The sequence below is a fragment of the Somniosus microcephalus genome, chromosome 24 (genome assembly GCF_052327205.1).
Source record: "Somniosus microcephalus isolate GS21.2 chromosome 24, FLI_Smic_1.0, whole genome shotgun sequence".
NCBI classification, from domain to species: Eukaryota; Metazoa; Chordata; class Chondrichthyes; order Squaliformes; family Somniosidae; genus Somniosus; species Somniosus microcephalus.
The window spans coordinates 29,697,940-29,719,862 of record NC_141010.1 but is presented as its reverse complement, the minus strand read 5'-3'; the positions used below and the strand labels follow the sequence as shown (position 1 = coordinate 29,719,862).

The following is a 21,923-nucleotide window of genomic DNA, read 5'->3' as shown; positions in this document are numbered from 1 at the left end:
CTGATGAAGAAGAGGAGGATGACCCCACTTTAGCAGCCTCTTGGCAATCTAGGAAGGAATGCTTCTTTTGTGGAGATGCTTTTCACCCTAGGAAAACCTGCCCTGCTCGCAATGCAATCTGCAGTTATTGCAAAAAAAAAGGACACTTTGCTAAAGTTTGCCTATCAAGGGCCTCTACGAGGGCCAATCCAGCTAAGGCCTACCGAACTGCCCCAATTAGGGCCTATCAAGATGCTCCAGCTAGGACCTATCAAGCTTCCTCTCGAGCTCTCCTCCCAAAGAAGCACACCGAGAGTTTTAGCCACTCTCTGTGCAACGACACCAATTACAGCTGCTTGCCCACAGAACCTGTCTCATGCAGCACAAAAATTTCAATTAAAGGGCATACCTTAGATGCCTTAATTGACTCAGGATGTACTGATAGTTTCATTAAGGAACAGATTGTTGCGAAATTGAAACTACATGTCTTCCCATCGGACCAGGCAATTGCGATGGCTCAGTCATCACTTAATACCAGAATCCCTCCGGCTTTTGTGTGTTGATATGACACTTCATGGTCGTATGTATCCCTCCACCCGACTTTCGGTGCTCAAGGACTTATGTAGTGATCTCCTCTTAGGGCTGGACTTCCAAAAACAGCATAAGAAACTCACCATTGAGTTTGGTGGATCCGAACCCGGACTTACTATTTCTAATATACCGTCTAAATTACCGTTTTGTGCATTGTCAGCAGCTTCACTTGATGAACCCTCATTATTTGCCAGTATTCCGCCTCGATGCAAACCAATAATAATGAAATCGTGGCGCTTTAATCAGGAAGACCAATCTTTTATTGCGGCTGAAATCTCTCGACTTCTAGCAGAGGATATCATCGAACCATGTTCGTCGCCCTGGCGGGCTCAAGTCGTCATTGTCAAGAACCCTCTAAAACCTCACAAACAGCGACTATGCATCGATTATTCGCAAACCATCAATCAATATACCGACTTGGACGCCTACCCATTGCCACGCATTGATGATATGGTTAATAAACTGGCCGAATACAAAGTGTTCTCAACTTACGATTTAAAAAGTGCCTATCATCAGGTACCCTTGAAGGTCTCAGATAAGCAGTACACGGTCTTTGAGGCTAATGGACGGCTGTACCAATTTCGTCGGCCTCCATTCAGGGTTACTAATGGAGTGGCTGTCTTCCAACGGGCAATGGATGGCCTGGTTAAGCAGGAAAACCTAAGGGACACTTTTCCCTATCTTGATAACATTACCATTGCAGGTCACGATCAACAGGAACACGACGCCAACCTCCAAAAATTTCAGGATGCCCTCCATCGCCGCAATTTGACCCTGAATGAATCTAAATCTGTTGAGTCGCAACCGACCATCAACATCCTTGGCTACTGCGTAGGCAATGGTATCATTAAGCCAGACCCAGAAAGACTTCGCCCGCTCCAAGAGCTCCCGTCACCTAAGAATTCGGCTTCTTTACGTCGGGCTCTCGGTCTGTTTGCATACTATGCTAAATGGATTCCTCATTTTTCGGACAAAATCCAACCCTTGCTGCATGCTAGATCATTTCCACTGGGAACAACGGCTGTTGCAGCCTTTAACCTTCTCAAAAAACAGTTAGAGAAAGCGGCTCTTCACTCCATCGATGAGAATCTCCCTTTCGTGGTTGAATGTGATGCCTCGGAGGTGGCGATCTCGGCTACTCTGAATCAGGAAGGTCGTCCTGTAGCATTTATGTCCAGGACCTTACAAGGTGCCGAGCTACATTATCCTCCGGTTGAGAAAGAAGCCACAGCCATCATAGAGGCAGTACGGAAGTGGAACCATTTTCTAGCTCGCCAGCACTTTACATTGATCACGGACCAACGACCAGTCGCCTTCATGCTCGATAATCGAAAACGAACCAAAATTAAGAATAATAAAATACAACTTTGGAGGATGGAACTGGCCTCTTTTGGTTATACCATTCTCTATCGGCCTGGCAAGGAGAATGTGGCCCCAGACACCCTCACACGGGCATTCTGCTCCACTATGTCATCCTCTACTCTCATGGATGTCCACAATGGATTGTCATCCTGGCGTTACGCGCATGCTACATTTCGTACGATCACGGAATCTCCCTTTTTCCACTGGAGATGTAAAGAAAATATGCTCAGAATGCCGGCTTTGTGCGGAATTAAAACCTCAGTTCTTCCGCCCCTCAGATGGTATACTCATACATGCAACCCAACCGATGCAATGACTTAGCATCGATTTTAAGGGCCCAGTGCCCTCTTCAACTCGGAACACATATTTGCTCACCATGATCGACGAATATTCACGTTTTCCGTTTGCCATCCCCTGCTCCAATATGCTGGCGTCCACAGTAATCTGCTGCCTTGAGCAGGTATTTTCTCTCTGTGGCATGCCGGCTTATATTCACTCAGATCGGGGTCCACCCTTTATGACAAGGGAACTCAAGGACTACCTCTCAGAACGGGGAATTGCTACAAGCAAAACAACACCATACCATCCCATCGGAAATGGGCAGGTAGAGAGGTATAACGGTATCATCTGGAATTCCGTACGTCTCGCTTTAAGATCTCGGGGCCTACCAGACCAGCAATGGGAAACAGTGCTTCCGGATGCATTGCACTCTATACGGTCCCTGCTTTCTACAGCCACAAATACTACACCTTATGAGCGGTTCTTTGGATTCCAGCGTCGCTCATCTCATGGGACATCACTCCCGTCATGGCTAACTACTCCTGGACCTGTATTACTCCGAAGATAGGTTCGGACATCTAAAAATGACCCTCTCGTAGACGAGGTCGAACTAACCGATGCCAACCCCACCTATGCAAACATACGATATTCCGACGGCCGAGAATCTACCGTATCATTACGGGATCTGGCTCCCTGCCCACCAGGACCTAGTGGGACATCGGGTGATGGCATTTCACCAGGAAACTCTTGGGACCTATTGGGTACCCCTCTCCAGGATCCTGATCGGACACCAACTAGCTTGGTGCCGGTAGAACCCCGTACTCAAGGTTGCAACCCTCCCAGTACCGCGCATGAAAGTACTGATCCGCCACAGACCAGCTCTGCACCTCCCTCTGAACAGAGGCAGTCCAACTTTGAACCTATTGGGGCTCGTACTCGAAGCCATGATCTCCCCGACCCTTCACAGGGCAATCCAGGCCACACAGACTCTGACCAATGGCCAACCGCATGTAAGCGGACCAGCGACCCTCTACGACGGGAATCCAAACGGGTGCGACTCTTCCTTGTTCGGCGGCTGCGGACCAAAAGGTAGACCACAGCCTCCTAATCCTGCAGGAGGGAAGAATGTGATAATAATAATAACTTCCGGGAAGTTATGTCATCACTTCCTGTGAACTGTGAACTATGAACTGTGTACATACCTCACTTCCTGTCATATGTCACTTCCTGTTGGACTGGTATAAATACTGGACTGTTCAGTATTGTAAGAGGCTTCTACCAGAGGCATGGTAAAGACCTCTCTTGTATATAGTGTGTTTATAAGTTACTTAAAGCTTACTTTAAAGTTACTTGATGGTAAGACTCCTTTTTCTTACATCACCCGTAGTATGACAGATTTGTACAATGATTTCAAAAAATGTATGTTTTTTTCTGAATGAAAGTAAAAATGAAAAAGAATACAATTGGCTCATAAAATCAGGTACATCTATCATCTGTTTTCTATATCCCTACCTTAATGTTTAATCCCGGGGAAGCATTTCATCTCCGATGATCCTCTGGAACTCATGGTAGACATCTTGTGAGCACAGTAGAAATTCATTTAATTGTCTTGGTTAATATTTTTGCTGTGTTGCCGAACAGATAATTAAATGATAATTGAGGCAGCATTCGTGAGGTCTTGTTTTAAGAGCAAAAGCCAGAGAAGTAAGTCTTGCTGGACATGTGTAGGTTTTAGCCTATCAATAGACTTGATAGTATTTCTTAAAAAAAAATTCTCCCAACAATTTTTCCTCTCCGCTCCTGAAGGCATTGGTTTCTTGCTGGTGTACACTTTCACAGGCATTGGTTGTCCTCCAGTACCTTGCCCATGGGACATTATTCATGTGTAAGCCTTGATAAGGGTTCACTACAGCTGAGTCCAGTTTACCAAACGTGCACACATGTACATATCCAGCATGTGTCACTGGATAATGGTCAGAGTGGGAACCCCAGCGGATTTATGTACTCTCCAGCTTGAGGTGTCGAGGCCAATTGTAGGGCATTCTTAAGCTCCAAGGAAGTGATGTCACAATTAAGGCCTCTCCTTCAAACAGCACACAGCACACAGCGGGATTTATACGGCTGGAAGGCTAAGCCTGGCTCTCTTAACAGAAAACTCAAATGTAATGGAGAAATTATACTAGCTTGCAGAGAGATATCAGAAGCAAGAGACTGAGATTTAAGCAACAGCTAGTGAGGCTTTGTAGTGGACTGTAAAGGTTGCCTGAATGAACCAGACATTTATGTAGACAGCCTCTTTGTTATTACAGTTAGTCTTTTCTCCGTTGCTAAGCTTTATACATCAATAAGGCCTATGACTGGCTGAGGCTTTTGCAGAGTAGCACTTTGAGAACAAGTCCTCCAATAAGAGTGAGGCCCATTCCTGATCCAGGCTAAAATGTTCAGTCCAATGCCAGACTGTGTGGCCAGACAGATGGAAAATCAGGGCCTAAGGGTTGAACCGAGATTTGACCGCATTCCAGTACAGGTTGGAAAGGGTTATTTCTATCTTTCACCCTCCACAAACTTGAGTTCATCCAATAGTCTGCTCCCCGTATCTTAACTCACACAGTTCCATTCACCCTTCACCCCTGTGTTCGCAGGCCTACATTGGCTTGGATTTAAAATATTCATCCTTGTGTTCAAGTCCCTCCATGGCCTCGCCCCTCCCTTTCTCTGTAACCTCCTCCAGCCCTACAACCATCTGAGAACTCTATGTTGCTCCAATTCTGGCCTCTTGTGCATTTCTGACTTCCTTCGCCCACTATTGGCAGCCGTGCCTTCAGCTGTCTAGGCCTTAAGCTCTGGAATTCCCTCCCTACACCTCTGTGCCTCTCCACCTCTCTTTTCTCCTTTAAGATGCTCCTTAAAACCTAATTTGTTGAACAAACTTTTGGACAATGTCCTAGTATCTCTTTCTTTGGCTCAGTGTCAATTTGTGTCTGATTACACTCCTGGGAAGCACCTTGGGATGTTTTACTAAGTTAAAGGTGATATAAAAATGCAAGTTGCTGTTGTTTGTGAGTGAATTTTAGATTTAAATTGCACCTAACGAGTCAGTCTTAAAGATTGAGAAGTGTGTTATTATAGCACTGTCAACTGCAATAAACCAGACTCGATATTGTATCTTCCCCTCTACCTAAATCTTATTAGGTAACAATTGTGGTTATGCTAAATCTTGAGTAACGCATCCAATATTGGATTTTGTTACATAAGCATTGAGAAATGTAAAGCCAAAATGTTTATTTTAAACTAAAGCATAGAGCAAAATAGATGTTCATGTTTATTCTATTGACATAAAATGTCTATTCTAGACATAGGAGATACTTTGGTGGCAATACTGGATGAAAGGTTCCCATCTATTAGTCAATTTAGGAGATTATAGATTGATTTCTAGGTGATCTGCATGTCGGAACTGTAATGTATGTACCTTTAAGGGGGGGAACTATGTTTTACAGCTCATGTATACTGCAGTACCGGCAGTGACCACACCCGTATATAACACTGAGTAGTAATCTGTACAGATCAGTTGCAGTGTGAGCCACGTTGAGTAAACACCATTGTACCGTTCTCCGCAGTCTGTGTCTGATTATACACGGACGTAACATTGGCGACGAGGCAGGTTCGAACCTACCTGCAACTCTGCATCACCTCCCGGGGATTCGTTCCTGGAGATCAGTGGATTGGAGGTCAAGGCCAGAGGCTCGGGCGTCGACCACGGGCAACCGCCCAGTCATCCAGCAGAGACTCGAGAATTGCGGGGGAGGCTGTCGAGAGCCAGGCTTGGCTTTCCAGTCAAGGTGGTCCAGCGAAACGGGCTAGCAACAGGTAGTGCGCAGACCCTTCCCGGACAGCGGCGGGCTAGAGCCCGACTGAGCGGCACAGCAAAGGGCTGAGCAGCATCGACGGGGGAGAGAGAGAGAGGGCAGAGCGCACAGGGTGCAGCCGGTGTTCAGGGGCCGAGCAGCGTCGGAGAGAGGGAGAGAGAGACGCGCAGAAACCCGCAGGGCGCCGCCATTGCCACGAGAACCGCCGGGAGCGGCGTCGGCAGCAGCGGGGGAGGAAGGAAAGCGTGGGAGACGCCATTTTAAGCCATTGGGAGACGCCATTTTAAACCACACCCAAAATGCCGAAGAGTGGCAGTATCACCGCATTTGACAATGAAGTCGAAGATTGGACTACATATGTCGAACGAATAGAGGTATACTGCAAGGCAAATGAGGTGTCAGATGACAAGAAAGCATCGGTATTGTTAAATTTAATGGGTGCAAAGACGTATGGTTTATTACAAAATCTAGTAACCCCAACGAAGCCAATGGAAAAGAGTTTTGAAGACATAGTAACAACACTAAAGGAACATTTAAACCCCACACCGCTGCTGATAGCAGAAAGATTCAAGTTTCACAAACGGAACCAGCATAAGGATGAAAGCAATGCTGATTATTTAACAGAACTGCGCAAACTATCGAAACACTGCCAGTTTGGAGCGGGACTGGCAGATACCTTAAGGGGCAAGTTTGTGTGTGGGCTTCAAAGTGAAGGAACCCAGAAACGGCTTTTATCTGAAAAGGACCTTACGCTGGAAAAGGCTTTCAGCATTGCGGTATCATATGAAGCAGCAGCACGGGGCGCTGCAGAGATACAACAGAGACCGCAAGAATATGGCACAAACGAAATGTCATATGGAACAGAGAAGTGCTATCGCTGCGGCAGAACAACACATGACCAGAATGATTGCTGGTTCAAAGACAAAGTGTGCAGACAGTGTGGAAAAGTAGGACACATAGCACGAGTCTGCAGGTTGGGAAAGAAAACCAGCAATAAGAAACCGACCAAAGGAAAGTACAAGAAGGTACATAAGATAACGGAGAATAGTTCAGACGAACAAAAGAGTGATAACGACTCCGAAAGCAGGGAACTGAGTTGTCTGAAACTACATAATGTGATCACAACGGAGGATCACCAAACCATTTGGGTCACTCTCAAGATAGCAGGAGTCCAGGTAAAGATGGAATTGGACACAGGATCAGCCCTAACAGTCATAAACCGACGGGACTACGAGCGGCTATTCTCACACATACCCTTGAGAGACACAAAAATTATTTTGAAGACGTACATGGGGCAAAAAGTCTACTCCAAAGGAAAAATAAGGGTGACCGTTATATATAACGGTAAGGAAATGATATACCTATCAATTCCTCCAATAAAAGGCGAAGAGTTACGAAGGTGACTAAAGGTTTTTATTGACTAAATAACAGAGCCCACTCTCGTGGGTGATCCGATCCAAGCAGGAGGAATACCAGCCAGTCGCTCACCTTTATACCTGGCCTGGTGGGTGGAGCCAAGGCGGAGTCGGCAGTGGTCATCCCAGGTATAGCAGTGTGGCAAGAGGCGACCTCGTACCGTGATACAATAGTGGTCAGTGATACAGTTATAACGAACAGTGGTGAACAGTGCTAACTACTAACAGTGATACGATAGTGAACGTGGTTTACCACATTCACCCCTTGTTTAGAATTAAGTCCGGCGGGGTGAAGTGTACTACCAATTCTGGTAGGTCAGTCTGTCCGGAGGCTTCGTAAGCCTCTCCGATCGCCGCAGCGGTGGTGTTGCCTTATCCGGTGCTGGTGCCTTATCCGGTGTTGATGCTGGTGTTTGCGTGGTCGGCGAGGGCTCGTGGGGTTCCGGCATGCCGTCTACCTGGACTGAGGTTGGGGGGGGTGGTGGCGGTGTTTCCGGATCGGCTGAGGGTGCGAGGTCTCGTAGGGAGACAGTGTCCTCCCGCCCGTCTGGGTACGCCACGTAGGCGTACTGGGGGTTGGCGTGCAGGAGGTTCACCCTCTCGACCAGGGGGTCCGTTTTATGGGTCCTCACGTGTTTCCGCAGCCAGACCGGCCCCGGGGCGGTCAGCCAGGTTGGTAGAGTGGTTCCCGTAGTCGACTTCCTGGGGAAAACGAACATTCGTTCATGGGGGGTGGTGTTAGTGGCCGTGCAAAGTAATGACCGGATGGAGTGCAGCGCTGTCGGGAGGACTTCTTGCCAGCGGGAGGTTGGGAGGCCCTTAGACTTTAAGGCTAAGAGGACGGCCTTCCATACCGTCGCGTTCTCTCTTTCCACCTGACCGTTACCTCTGGGGTTGTAGCTGGTGGTCCTGCTTGCTGCAATACCTCTCTCTAGGAGGAATTGCCGGAGTTCCTCGCTCATGAAGGAGGAGCCCCGGTCGCTGTGTATATAGTTCGGGAACCCGAACAAGGCGAAGAGGGCATTCAGGCACTTAATGACCGTGCTACTGGTCATGTCGGGGCAGGGGAAGGCAAAGGGGAAACGGGAGTACTCATCAACGATGTTGAGGAAGTACACATTACGGTCAGAGGACGGGAGGGGCCCCTTAAAGTCGATGCTCAGGCGCTCGAAGGGGCGGGTGGCCTTGATCAGGCTTGCTCGGTCCGGCCTATAGAAGTGCGGTTTGCACTCCGCACAGGTCTGGCAGTTCCTGGTCATGGTCCTGACCTCCTCGATGGAGTAGGTCAGGTTGCGGGCCTTAATGAAATGGTAGAGTCTGGTGACTCCGGGGTGGCAGAGCTGGTCGTGGAGGGTCTGAAGCCTATCGATATGCGCGCTGGCGCATGTCATTCGTGAAAGGGCATCAGGGGATTCGTTCAGCTTGCCTGGCCGGTACAAGATCTCATAATCGTAGGTGGAGAGCTCGATTCTCCATCTCAAAATCTTGTCATTCTTGATTTTGCCCTTCAGCTTGTTATTAAACATGAAAGCCACCGAACGCTGGTCGGTGAGGAGGGTAAATCGTTTGCCTGCCAGGTAGTGCCTCCAGCGCCGTACTGCCTCCACGATCGCCTGGGCCTCTTTCTCGACCGACGAATGTCGGATCTCGGGGCCCTGTAGGGTCCTTGAGAAGAAGGCCACTGGCCTCCCCTCCTGGTTTAGGGTGGCGGCTAAGGCGAAGTCGGATGCGTCGCTCTCCACCTGAAAGGGGATGGACTCGTCCACTGCGTGCATCGTGGCCTTGGCTATGTCTCCCTTAATGAGGGAGAAGGCCGCGCACGCCTCCTCGTGAGGGGGAAGGAAGTGGCTTTCAGGAGGGGTCTGGCTTTGTCCGCGTAATTGGGTACCCATTGGGCATAGTAGGCGAAAAGCCCCAGGGTTCTCCTAAGTGCTTTAGGGCAGTGGGGGAGGGGTAGCTCCATGAGGGGGCGCATTCTTTCTGGGTCGGGGCCGATGATTCCGTTCTCCACTACGCAGCCGAGGATGGCAAGGCGCGTGGTGTTAAACACGCATTTCTCCTTATTGTAGGTGAGGTTCAGCCGTTGGGCCGTACGGAGGAATTTCTCCAGATTCGCGTCATGTTCCTGCCGGTCGCGGCCGCAGATAGTGACGTTATCTAGGTAGGGGAATGTAGCCTGCAGTTCGTTCTGGTCAACCATCTGGTCCATCTCCCTTTGGAAGACCGAGACCCCATTAGTGACACCGAAGGGGACCCTAAGGAAGTGGTATAGGCGCCCATTCGCCTCGAAGGCGGTATACTGGCGGTCCTCAGGGTGGATAGGGAGTTGGTGGTAGGCCGACTTCAGGTCGATGGTCGAGAATACTTTATACTGTGCAATCTGATTGACCATGTCAGATATGCGGGGGAGGGGGTATGCGTCCAGCTGGGTATATCTGTTTATGGTCTGGCTGTAGTCGATGACCAGGCGGTTTTTATCGCCGGTCTTTACGACTACGACCTGGGCACGCCAGGGGCTGCTGCTCCCCTCGATAATGCCCTCTTTCAGGAGGCGCCGCACCTCAGAGCTAATGAAGGCTCTGTCCCCGGCGCTATACCGCCTGCTTTTGGTAGCGACGGGTTTGCAGTCAGGGGTAAGGTTAGCAAACAGAGAGGGTGGCGGGACCTTGAGGGTGGAGAGGCTGCAGGTGTTACGCGGTGGGCGGTTTAACGTTTGCTGGTTGTTGACTGTGAGTGGGGGGAGGGGTCCACCGTATGCTAGGGTTACGCTTTGGAGGTGGGATTGGAAGTCCAGCCCTAGTAGGACGGCAGCGCAGAGATGGGGGAGGACGAGGAGTTTAAAGTTTTTATACTCCGTGCCCTTAACCGACAGGGTCACGACACTGTAGCCGCTGATGTCCGTGGCGTGGGACCTCGATGCCATCGAGATTCGGCTGCGCGTTGGTAGGACAGAGAGGGAGTAGTGGCTCACCGTGTCTGGGTGGATGAAGCTCTCCGTGCTTCCGCTGTCGAACAGGCAGGTCGTGGCGTGGCCGTTCACTTTGATGTCCATCATTGACTTGGACAGATGGTGCGGGCGGGCTTGGTCCAGGGTGACGGAAGCTAGTGTGTAGCTGAGCGAGTCGTTGTCATCTGCGGGCGAGGCGGTCGGGCGTGGTGAGTAAAATGGCGTCTCCCACGAGGTAGGGCCCCATGAGGCACTATTGGGGTCGGTTGCCTTAATCAAAGATGGCCGCCCCCATGACTCATGTGTGGGGATGCTGGCCTCAGTTGCCCTAAACAAAGATGGCCGCCCCCATGACTCATGTGTGGGGATGCTGGCCTCAGGTGCCCTAAACAAAGATGGCCGCCCCCATGACTCATGTGTGGGGATGCTGGCCTCAGTTGCCCTAAACGAAGATGGCCGCCCCCATAGTTCGCATGCGGCACTGCTGGCCTCTGAGGATCCGCTCCTGCAGGCCTTGGAGAAGTGGCCTTTCTTCAGGCAGGTTTTACATATGGAGTTCTTGGCTGGGCAGCGCGACCTCGGGTGCTTCTCCTGGCCACAAAAAAAACAGCCGGCGGCCCGATCGCGGATGCCCGATGTCGGGGCCGGTGCCGGGGGTGGCGGGGCCGGTCGGGTCCGGGACGCCGACGCAGAGGTAGGTCCCGGGGGCGGCGCTGGGAAGGGTGCTGTGGTAGGGGTCGGGCCCGAGTCCCAGGGTCGCGAGCAGTACCTGGTGAATGCTTCCTGATCTTGGTGGGCCACTTCCAGGGAGATAGCGAGGGCTTCAGCTTTTTCCATGCTGAGGTCTTTAGCTTCCAGCAGTCTTTGCCGTGAGTACTCGGACCGTAGGCCTTTCAGGAATGCGTCGCGGATATTATCTTCAGTATTTTCGGCTGCCGACACCGATTTAAACTCACAGTTCCTGGCGAGTGCATATAGCGCCTGTGAGAATTCGGCTACTGATTCTCCTGGCTGTTGCGGCCGTGATCTTAGGAGGTGCCTAGCGTACATGTAGTTTACCGGGGTCCGGTACTTCTGTTTCAGCAGGTTGATGGCGGTCTCGTAGGTAGTCATGTCCTCGATGAGAGTGTATACTCTCGGGCTCAGTTGTGCCTGCAGGACACTTAGTTTGGATGCCTGAGGGACGCTGGATTCTCTCAGGTATGATTCGAAGCAGACCAGCCAGTGTTTAAAGTCTGCGGCTGAGTTTGCTGCTCGTGGGTTCAGGTCCAGGTACGGCGGTCTGAGGGCTCGCAGCCAAGCTGGCTGGTGTGGCTGTGCTCCTGGGAGCTGCGCTGGTGGCTCCTCCGCCGGTTGTGACTCGTTGTCGGACATCATTAAATTTAGTCAATAAAATTGATATACCTATCAATTCCTCCAATAAAAGGCGAAGAGTTACGAAGGTGACTAAAGGTTTTTATTGACTAAATAACAGAGCCCACTCTCGTGGGTGATCCGATCCAAGCAGGAGGAATACCAGCCAGTCGCTCACCTTTATACCTGGCCTGGTGGGTGGAGCCAAGGCGGAGTCGGCAGTGGTCATCCCAGGTATAGCAGTGTGGCAAGAGGCGACCTCGTACCGTGATACAATAGTGGTCAGTGATACAGTTATAACGAACAGTGGTGAACAGTGCTAACTACTAACAGTGATACGATAGTGAACGTGGTTTACCACAGGAAACACCAAAACTAGACCTGTATGTATTGCAAGATGGAGGACCACCATTACTGGGAGTGAATGGATCCGGAAAATACAACTGGATTAGCATTCCATACAGGCACTGACTGTGGCTGACAAAAAGGATGACGACGTCACACCTGGGCGACTGTCAAAGATCCTAACTGACGCAAAAGAAGTGTTCCAGCAAGGACTCGGAACACTAAAAGGCATGACAGCGACGATTAAAATTGAAGAAAACGCAAGCCCAAAATTTTTTAAGGCCAGACCTGTACCTTATGCGATCCGCCCAGCCGTCGAAGCAGAGCTGGAGGGTCTGGAACGTTCAGGTGTACTGTCCAAGGTAGACTGGAGCGAGTGGGCTACACCCATCGTCCCTGTGATGAAAAAGTCGTTGAGCAGCACGCCTGGGGAACCAAGGAAGGTTCGCATCTGTGGGGACTTTAAGGTAACAGTGAACACGGTCCTTCACGCCGTACAATATCCACTTCCGCGGATTGAAGATATTTTCGCCTCGCTATCTGGAGGGAAACGCTTCACTAAGATTCATCTGGCCCAGGCGTATCTGCAAATGGAGGTAGAAGAAGCATCAAAAAAATACCTCACAATCAACACCCATAAAGGTCTCTACCAATACAACCGGCTGGTATTCGGGGTAGCATCAGCTCTGGCTATTTGGCAGAGGGCAATGGAACAAGTCCTGCAAGGGATCCCAGGAACCCAGTGTTATTTGGACGACATCCTGGTCACGGGCGAAAATGACAGTGATCACCTTGCCAACCTGGAGCAGGTGCTCACTAGATTGCAGAAATATGGGCTCCGAGCTAACCGCCCCAAATGCGAGTTTTTTAGAAAACAGATCTCGTATTGTGGCCACGTTATCGATAAAGAGGGGTTACATAAGTCCCCAGAGAAGATTGAGGCAGTCGTCAAGGCTCCAGCACCGGAAAATGTGTCACAACTGAGGTCGTTCCTCGGGCTGGTAAACTACTACCATAAGTTCTTGCCAAATTTGTCTACAATACTACACCCACTGAACACCCTACTGCAAACTGGGGTGCCATGGAAGTGGAGTGACGAATGTAGACGAGCTTTCCAGAAGAGCAGAACACTAATCACATCAAAAGAGGTACTGGCCCATTACAACCCAGCATTACCAATTCGGTTGGCATGTGATACGTCACCCTATGGCATTGGAGCGGTGCTGTCGCACAAATTCTCGGACAGCTCAGAGAGGCCAATAGCCTTTACATCACGATCACTAACCTCAGCCGAGCGTAACTATGCCCAGATTGACAGGGAGGCCCTCAGCCTAGTGTGGGGAGTGAAAAAGTTCAATCACTATCTGCACGGGCAGAAATTCACCTTGCTGACTGATCACCAGCCTCTTGTCTCCATTTTTAATCCGAAGAAGGGCGTTACGGTGATGACTGCGCAACGACTACAAAGATGGTCACTTTTTCTAGGGGCGCACCACTATGAGATTGAATATAAGGGCACGAAACAGCATGGAAATGCTGATGGGCTATCACGCCTGCCACTGCCTACTGCGGAGGAAGCACCAGCAGTGGATCCTGTCGAAATATTCCATTCGACTATAGTTGAATACCTACTGGTAACTAACGCTTGTATCGAAAAGGAAACCCGAAATGACCCGACACTGTCTCGGGTATATGATTTGACGGTGAAGGGATGGCCAGCACATGGCGACTCACTGTTGCCAGCATTCTCGACAAGGAGAGAACAGCTGTCAGTGTGCCGGGGGACGTTGATGTGTGGATCCCGAGGTAATTCCACCCAAGTTAAGGGATAGAGTGCTCAATGAGCTTCATGAGGGTCATCTGGGAGGGGTAAAAATGAAAAGCCTAGCCAGGGCTTATGTGTGGTGGCCGGGAATTGATAAACAAATCGAGGACCTGACCAAGAGCTGCTCAGGATGCCAGAAAGTCCAAAATGCACCACCACAGGCCCCTCTACACCCATGGGAGTGGCCCTCATCTCCATGGCAACGGGTGCATATTGATTTTGCTGGTCCATTAATGGACTCAATGTTTTTAATAGCCATGGATGCGCACTCGAAATGGCCTGAGGTCATCAAAATGTCCTCCACCACCACGGAGAAAACTATTGCAGTCCTACGGACCATTTTTGCCAGGAATGGCTTGCCAGAACAGATTTGCTCGGACAACGGACCACAGTTTGTGTCCGAAGAGTTCCGGAGGTTCTTGAAAAAGAATGGGGTAAGGCATTACACATCCGCCCCGTATCATCCAGCCACAAATGGATTGGCTGAGAGGTTTGTACAAACCTTTAAGAAGGCAATAAAGGCTATGTACAATGACAACATTCCGCTGCAGCACAAGGTGGACAATGTCCTGTTCGCCTACCGGAATGCGACACATGCAGTCACCAACCAGGCCCCAGCCATGATGTTCTTTAACCGAAGGTTAAGATCTCGCCTGGATTTGCTCAGACCAAACGTGCGAAGAGATGTTGAGAGTAAGCAATTCCAGCACATCCATGAGAAGCCAACAAGGAGCTTCAATGTAGGGCAACCAGTCTTGGCCCGCGACTACCGAACAGAAAAATGGCAGCCAGGAACGATATGCACATGGCAGGGCCCACTAATGTACACAGTGGACGTTGGGGAGAGCATCGTGAGACGCCATGCTGACCAGATCCTAGAGTCACAGGAACAAGTCAACCCCATGCCTCGCCCATACGTACCTGGTGATGAACCCGACGTACAGGTCGCATCTACCCCAGAAACAGTAGCATTGGAAGCTGATGAACCAACCGACGACAGGGGGCCAGAATCGCCTCCGCACCAAGAGCAAGACACTCGGGAAAGGCGCTATCCAGAAAGGATCAGGAAGCCTCCCCAAAGACTGAATATATAAATAGACTATTTTCAGCTAATGTTGCATGTTAAAAGTGTTAATTGTAATTAGTTTGATATTTAATTGTTAAATGAGTGATATGGTACTGTTAATCTAAAAGGGGAGGAATTGTAATGTATGTACCTTTAAGGGGGGAACTATGTTTTACAGCTCATGTATACTGTAGTACCGGCAGTGACCACACCTGTATATAACACTGAGTAATAATCTGTACAGATCAGTTGCAGTGTGAGCCACGTTGAGTAAACACCGTTGTACCGTTCTCCGCAGTCTGTGTCTGATTATACACGGACGTAACAGGAACCATCTATAATATGTTGCAAAGCAAAAGTAGTTCTCCTCCATGAGCCATCAGTTTAATTTGTGCTCAGATAAAAGAAAATGTTCTGATTATAATTTCAAAAACAAGTCATAAACAGAACCTTTTAATAGGATCCAAACTATGTTCATTAAATGGAAAAAAGTCATTCATTGACTTTTAGTCTGAATAAAATATTTTGCTTTTCAGTATGTTATGATGGTGGATGGAAGCAATTGCCTTCATAGTGAAATTACCTTCATGAGACTCCTCCCTGTGTTTTAGAACTGCCAGGTGTTAGCCAAATATTTTTTATAATACTTATACTTAGATAATGTAGTTTAAAATCGTGGTTTTGAAAAATATTATTTTTCACAAGTGCACAATTGTTTATAAGTTTCAATTTAAAAATCTGCAAAATTACATTGCTATGTGATCATTAGCAACTGCGAGATTCAAACTGAATGCTGTCTAGTTGAGGGAAAACGCTTCAAGCATTTCTCTGCTGCTCAAAAGTGTCTTTTGACTTTAGAAAATAGAACTCCTGATCAGTCGCCCCTTTTCAATATTGCTTGTCAGTGTATAATTGAAATACCCAACAGATAACTACATAAATGGAGCTACTTATTTCAGTATTTTAATTGTTAACTGAAGGATTGATTTCTTCTAGCCTGAGTACACCTAAATACGTTACCAAGATGCCAAAAATTACACCGAATAAGGGTGTAGTAAATCAGAATTTGAGCCGTGTAAGGGAACAGAAGCTGAAGGTAAGACCCGCCCCATTGTAAATTAAAACAGAATTTTGACTTGGTGCAAAGATACAACTCAAGAAGTATTGTGGTGCTAAATGCAATACCTAATATATTAGATCGCATACTAGGTGCCGCAGTGGCTATTTAATGCAGACTTTTTCGCTAATGGAGGAAAATATAACAAAATATCTTAATCATGTCTTCCTCCTGCAATTTGCCTGTGATTTCTGTCATAGATTGTTCCTACCTCCAGTGCCAATACCTCCCCCACCCCCACCCACCGAGGACAAGGGGAACCCTATTGTGGTTCTGGGAAGGAGGGGAAGGAGTGGCATTTTTTCGGATCGCAGCTGTTGATGATTCTGCTATTCCCATTTACACCTCTTCCAGACCCAACTTTTCCTTAACTTGTCCCATTACCTTTTGCCTCGCACCATCATCCCTTTTGTCTTTTAATCTCTCCTGCCTTCCACACTATCACAGACCTTCCCTTTTGTTCTTTCCTCCCCTCCTCTTTTTCCCTGCCTCTACACTTGCTTATATCTCTAACTTTTTTCAGTTCAGACAAAAGGTCATCGACCTGAAACTTTGGGGTAGATTTTGCCGAACCTGTCGGGAAGAAGGCGGGACTTCCCCTTTCGGGTTTTTGACCCGCCTACTTCGACGTCCGGCCAATCCGCGCGATTTTCCCTTGATTGACCTTGTTGAGCCCGTCCAGCGGGCTCAGCAGGCCAATTAAGGGCCACCCGGCAACAGGTGATGTCACAGACTGAAATTTCATCTGTCAAGAGGTTTTGACAGATGAAATATCAGTGTTTCACAACTGTTTGAAGCTGTCAAACACTGACAGTCCGAGTTCTAAGCTGAGTCATTCTGCACAGACTCAGTTAGAACTCTCACCGACACTGAAAGCTGAAGGCTGTCACTTTTCACAGATCGCAGCCGTTCAGCTTTCAGTTCCGGCTGAGTGATGGGCTCCCGACGGCTACAGGAAGAAAGGCTGTGAAGGTAAGTAAAAGATCTTTACACACTTTAGGCACACCAAACACACTTACCTTTACACTCATGCACCCATCACTCACCTGAGACCCGACATCGCGACCCCTCCAACTCATTCAACCCGACGGCCCGCCTGCTCTAACCTGGCGTGGTTTGGAGCCGTCGGGAATCCCACACGAAACCCCTCAAAATAGGGATTAGGCTAAAAACTGCCTGTTAATAGGCAGTTAATTGGCACTAATCCCTTCCCGCCTGGGGTCGGCGGGTCCCAGTGCAGGGCGGGTTCCCGCCGCCCCTGAAACTTACGTGGGGCGGGGTTTTGGGCGGGATGGTGTCGGGACCCCCAAATTCGGGATTTCCCCCCCCCCCCACACGCCTGAAACCCCGCCTGACGGCTCCCCAAAAATCTAGCCCTTTAACTCTGTTTCTTTCTCTACAGATGCTGCCTGACCTGCTGAGTGTTTCCAGCATTTTCTGTTTTTAATTCCTGAAATATCATGTTTGTGATAAAAGAAAGCAATTCCTATTATAGAATGAAAGGCTTGCTTTAGTTTTTTCTGTGAATGGTAGTAAAACTGTTTTTGCAAGCAATGCAGATCTTGCAGTAGAGTCTAAGGGAGCATCGGGGGTAGCAAATGCTAATTTATTCCATGTACTAAGACTGTTGCTGTTTAAAAGGCGGGGCCGTGGGGATATCATGATCATGTAGTCCTGGCACAGTGGTGGTGGAACTGTTGCGAATCTGGTGCTGGCCATGCTTGCGACTGAGGTAGCAAGCTGACTCAGTCACATTATGTGAGGGCAACTAATTTAAATATAAAGCACTGGAGTTTCTGCCCAGATATCAGTGCCGGCTGGGCAGAATCAACTGAAGCAGCACAAAAGATCATGGAATTTAAAACCTAATTGAGTTGCGCCCATAACCATTTGCGTTTGAGTTTCCGCCATCTTGTATTCTGGATCAAAGGTCAATTTGCCCAAAGTAGAGTCCCCGCTCCCCAAACTGGCCCAGGGTGACATGGCGAGTTTCAGCCGATTGCGCCCATTCGGGGGTGTTCACCACAATGTGCCCAGAATTTCGGATGCACAGGCATCCGTGGTCACATTAATCCATCGTTAATGACCCGCCGCTGCTGGGACCAGCAGTCAATTGAAGCCTCTCTCAGGTCTGTTTCTCATACTGATGCTACAATTACTTTAAGTTCAATTTAAATGAGTTCAAATGCAGTCAATTGATTTTCCCTTGGTACATAGGACCTGTGATGAGCAGCCACTGATAGAAACATAGAAACATAGAAAAATAGGAGCAGGAGTAGACCATTCGGCCCTTTGAGCCTGCTCCGCCATTCAATATGGTCATGGTTGATCCTCTATCTCAATACCATATTCCCACTCTCTCTCCATACCCCTTGATGCCTTTTGTGTCTAGAAATCTATCTACTTCTTAAATATATTCAGTGACTTGGCCTCCACAGCCTTCTGTGGTAGAGAATTCCACAGGTTCACCACCCTCTGAGTGAAGAAATTTCTCCTCATCTCAGTCCTAAATGTCCTACCCTGTGACTGTGACCCCTTGTTCTAGACCCCCCAGCCAGGGGAAACACCTCCCTGCATCCAGTTTGTCTAGTCCTGTCAGAATTTTATACGTTTCAATGAGATCCCCTCTCATTCTTCTAAACTCCAGTGAATACAGGTCTAGTCGACCAAATCCCTCCTCATACGACAGTCCTGCCATCCCAGGAATCAGTCTGGTGAACCTTCGCTGCACTCCCTCTATGACAAGTATATCCTTTCTTAGGTAAGGAGACCAAAACTGCACACAGTACTCCAGGTGTAGTCTCACCAAGGCCCTGTATAACTGTAATAAGACATCCATGGGGAGAGAGCAGGAATATGGTATTGAGATAGAGGATCAGCCATGATCATATTGAATGGCGGAGCAGGCTCGAAGGGCCAAAATGGCCTACTCCTGCTCCTATTTTTCTATGTTTCTATCCTTGCTCCTTTACTGAAATCCTCTTGCAATGAAGGCCAACATACCATTTGCCTTCCTAACTGCTTGCTGCACCTGCATGTTTGCTTTCAGTGACTAGTGTACAAGGACACCCAGGTCCCTTTGTATATCAATATTTCCCAATCTATCATCATTTAAATAATACTCTGCCTTTCTGTTTTTTCTACCGAAGTGGATAACTTCACATTTATCCACGTTATACTGCATCAGCCATGTATTTGCCCACTCACTCAACTTGTCTAAATCACCTTGAAGCCACTTTGCATCCTCCTCACAACTCACAATCCCACCTAGTTTCGTGTCATCAGCAAACTTGGAAATATTAGGCCTGTTTGTTCAGCTTCAACAATTACTTGAACAAATTTTCAGTGTAAGTTAGTTTAATTCAGTAATCTTGAGATTCCCATTGTCCATGTTCCAGTCAATAATCGATTACAATCGATAACGCTCCTTGATTGCACTGATTCATGGGTGATTTTACGTTCGGGCTTATGCAAATGAATTGAGCGGAAACTTGGGCGTGACTTCAGTTTGTCAAATCCGGGGCAATTTCCAGTGCGTTTTGAGCGCATTTCCCCGATTATGCCCCTAGGCCAAAATATTTAGACAGTGCTCCGAACGCACAGTGCATGATGCCCTGGAAGAGTACTGAGCTCAAGGGGTGGGTTATCAGGTGCCAGGAGCTGCTAAAGGACTTCTGTCTGCCTTTAAAGCTGTGTCTGTTTCTTTGAACTAAAAATCACGTTTGGGGGCAGAGTAAGCCAGATTCACAGATTGGATTTTAGGAGCCATGCTACAGCAGATCTTGCAATAAAGGGTGGCCCTATGTTGCGGAGAGTGCCACCCAACAATTTCTCATTAGGCCTCAAACGGCCACTGAGCATCTAAAACACTCTTCAGGTACTCCACGTACAATTATGAGGCTTCCCCCTCATTAACATAAAATACAGGGGCTTTATGAGCCTTGTGCACAGTCTGTACACAGGCTCTTCGTGCACAAAGCACTTCTGACCCGTGTTGGTCAATGCATATTGCACGAGGGATGCAGACTAGGCCTTAGGCCTCCATGGACTGACAACATGGACTCTAGTGCCCAAAGCGCTGCAGCTCGAGTCCTGTCTCACTGAGAAGAAACCTAAAGATCATAAACAGTTTTTGAAAGACCCAAGAAGCAGGCATTTTTGGGGTAATGACAGATGAGGCCAACTTATTACTGTTGTTGGACCGCACATAAAAAGAGAAATTGGGTGGGACACGCAAGTGTTCTGCAGCTCTGCCCTTTGTTTAATAGACTGCTGCTTTCCTAATCTTCATTGACAACATTGTCAGAAACCTGGTGGTAGTCCATTTTTACAACTGGCTGAGAAATTATGTATTTTTATGTTTTGGTGGCTGCACTTTCCTGCCCCATTGCAATTTTTTTCTGTTGGTCATTCATGAAAGTGACGCTTTGTGTGACTAACCAAGTGAGAACAGCCTCCATCTGCACTGTTGCTTTTTTGCACACTGCCTACTCTCTTGCTTAATAATTTATTTGGGGGCGCAAGTCAAAGGGTATGCAATTTGTCTTTAAATGCCTTAGAACAAGGATTTAACAAGCTAAACCTGACTTATCGATGGCATTGGTTTAAATATTAGTGACGGCTAAGTAACCCAATGCAGGAGATTTATGATGGTGATAGAAGTCCATAAAAACTGCATTCGGTCAAATGTGAAAACTACTCATGAGCACTCGATCTGTAACTAATACAATGAGATATTTCACTCCCTTGACTTCTATTTATTTCACAGAAATATCCATTTGCCAGGTATTCATTTGCTGTATTCATTTTAACAGGAAGTCCCAGTGAGACGGGATAGTATTGAAGTAGCCAACCTTTTCATGCTAGAAAGACTAGCGAAGGTAATGGCTCCTACTCCAGGCGGACCGAGTTGGAAGGACTATGAATCAAAAACGTACGACATTGTTTTACATTGCCTCTCTCAATATGCATTAAATTAGCAGAACTATACTGTTGTGTTCATTCTTTAATATTTTAAATCTTTGAGAAGCTAAATGGATTAATGATAGCTTTTTTTGTGGTTTATTACCAAAATAAGCTGCTGGCAGTAACAAAATAATAGAAAAACTGAACAGTTTTCTTTCTTTATTCATTCACGGGATGTGGGCATCGCTGCCCATCCCTAATCGCCCTCGAGAAGGTGGTGGTGAGCCGCCTTCTTGAACCGCTGCGGTCCGTGTGGTGAGGTTACTCCCACAGTGCTGTTAGGGAGGGAGTTCCAGGATTTTGACCCAGCGACGATGAAGGAACGGCAATATATTTCCAAGTCAGGATGGTGTGTGACTTGGATGGAAACTTGGAGGTGATGGTGTTCCCATGCGCCTGCTTTTTGCTATTAGAGCTCAGACACAGACTAGTACAGTTAGTATCCCTGCCAAAGTGAACCTGATGCATATATTGTTGTACATTAATGTTGTTGCAACCCAATAACGCCTAATAATATATCTTTGAAGTTTGCAAAGTACAATGGCTTTTGATCATTAATTTATTCTATAAATTAAAAACAATGCTGGTTTATCTATGGATATTAGGAAAACCCAATTTTGTTACATTGTAAAAAATCAATGTACCAATAAGTCAATTTATTTGTTGAAAAAAAATCAACTATTAATTCCCTCCCATGTAAACTTGAGATCATCCAAAACTTGGCTGCCCGTGTTCTAACAACACCAAGTCCCATTCACCCATCACCCCTGTGCTCGCTGACCTACACTGGCTCCCAGTTAAGCAACGCCTCGA

At 47.9% G+C, this 21,923-nt stretch overlaps 1 protein-coding gene across 2 annotated transcripts in view; it reads left to right on the top strand.

Moving 5' to 3' along the window:
* The window catches only part of LOC147101164 (uncharacterized), a 123,015-nt gene that overhangs the window by 86,694 nt on the left and 14,398 nt on the right, over positions 1 to 21,923 (top strand). For both annotated transcript variants that reach the window (XM_085966378.1, XM_085966379.1), the window contains exons 10-11: positions 16,025 to 16,124; positions 20,960 to 21,078. In XM_085966378.1, coding sequence (XP_085822504.1) covers positions 16,025 to 16,124; positions 20,960 to 21,078 — 219 coding nt within the window. The remainder of the gene's footprint in view (positions 1 to 16,024; positions 16,125 to 20,959; positions 21,079 to 21,923) is intronic.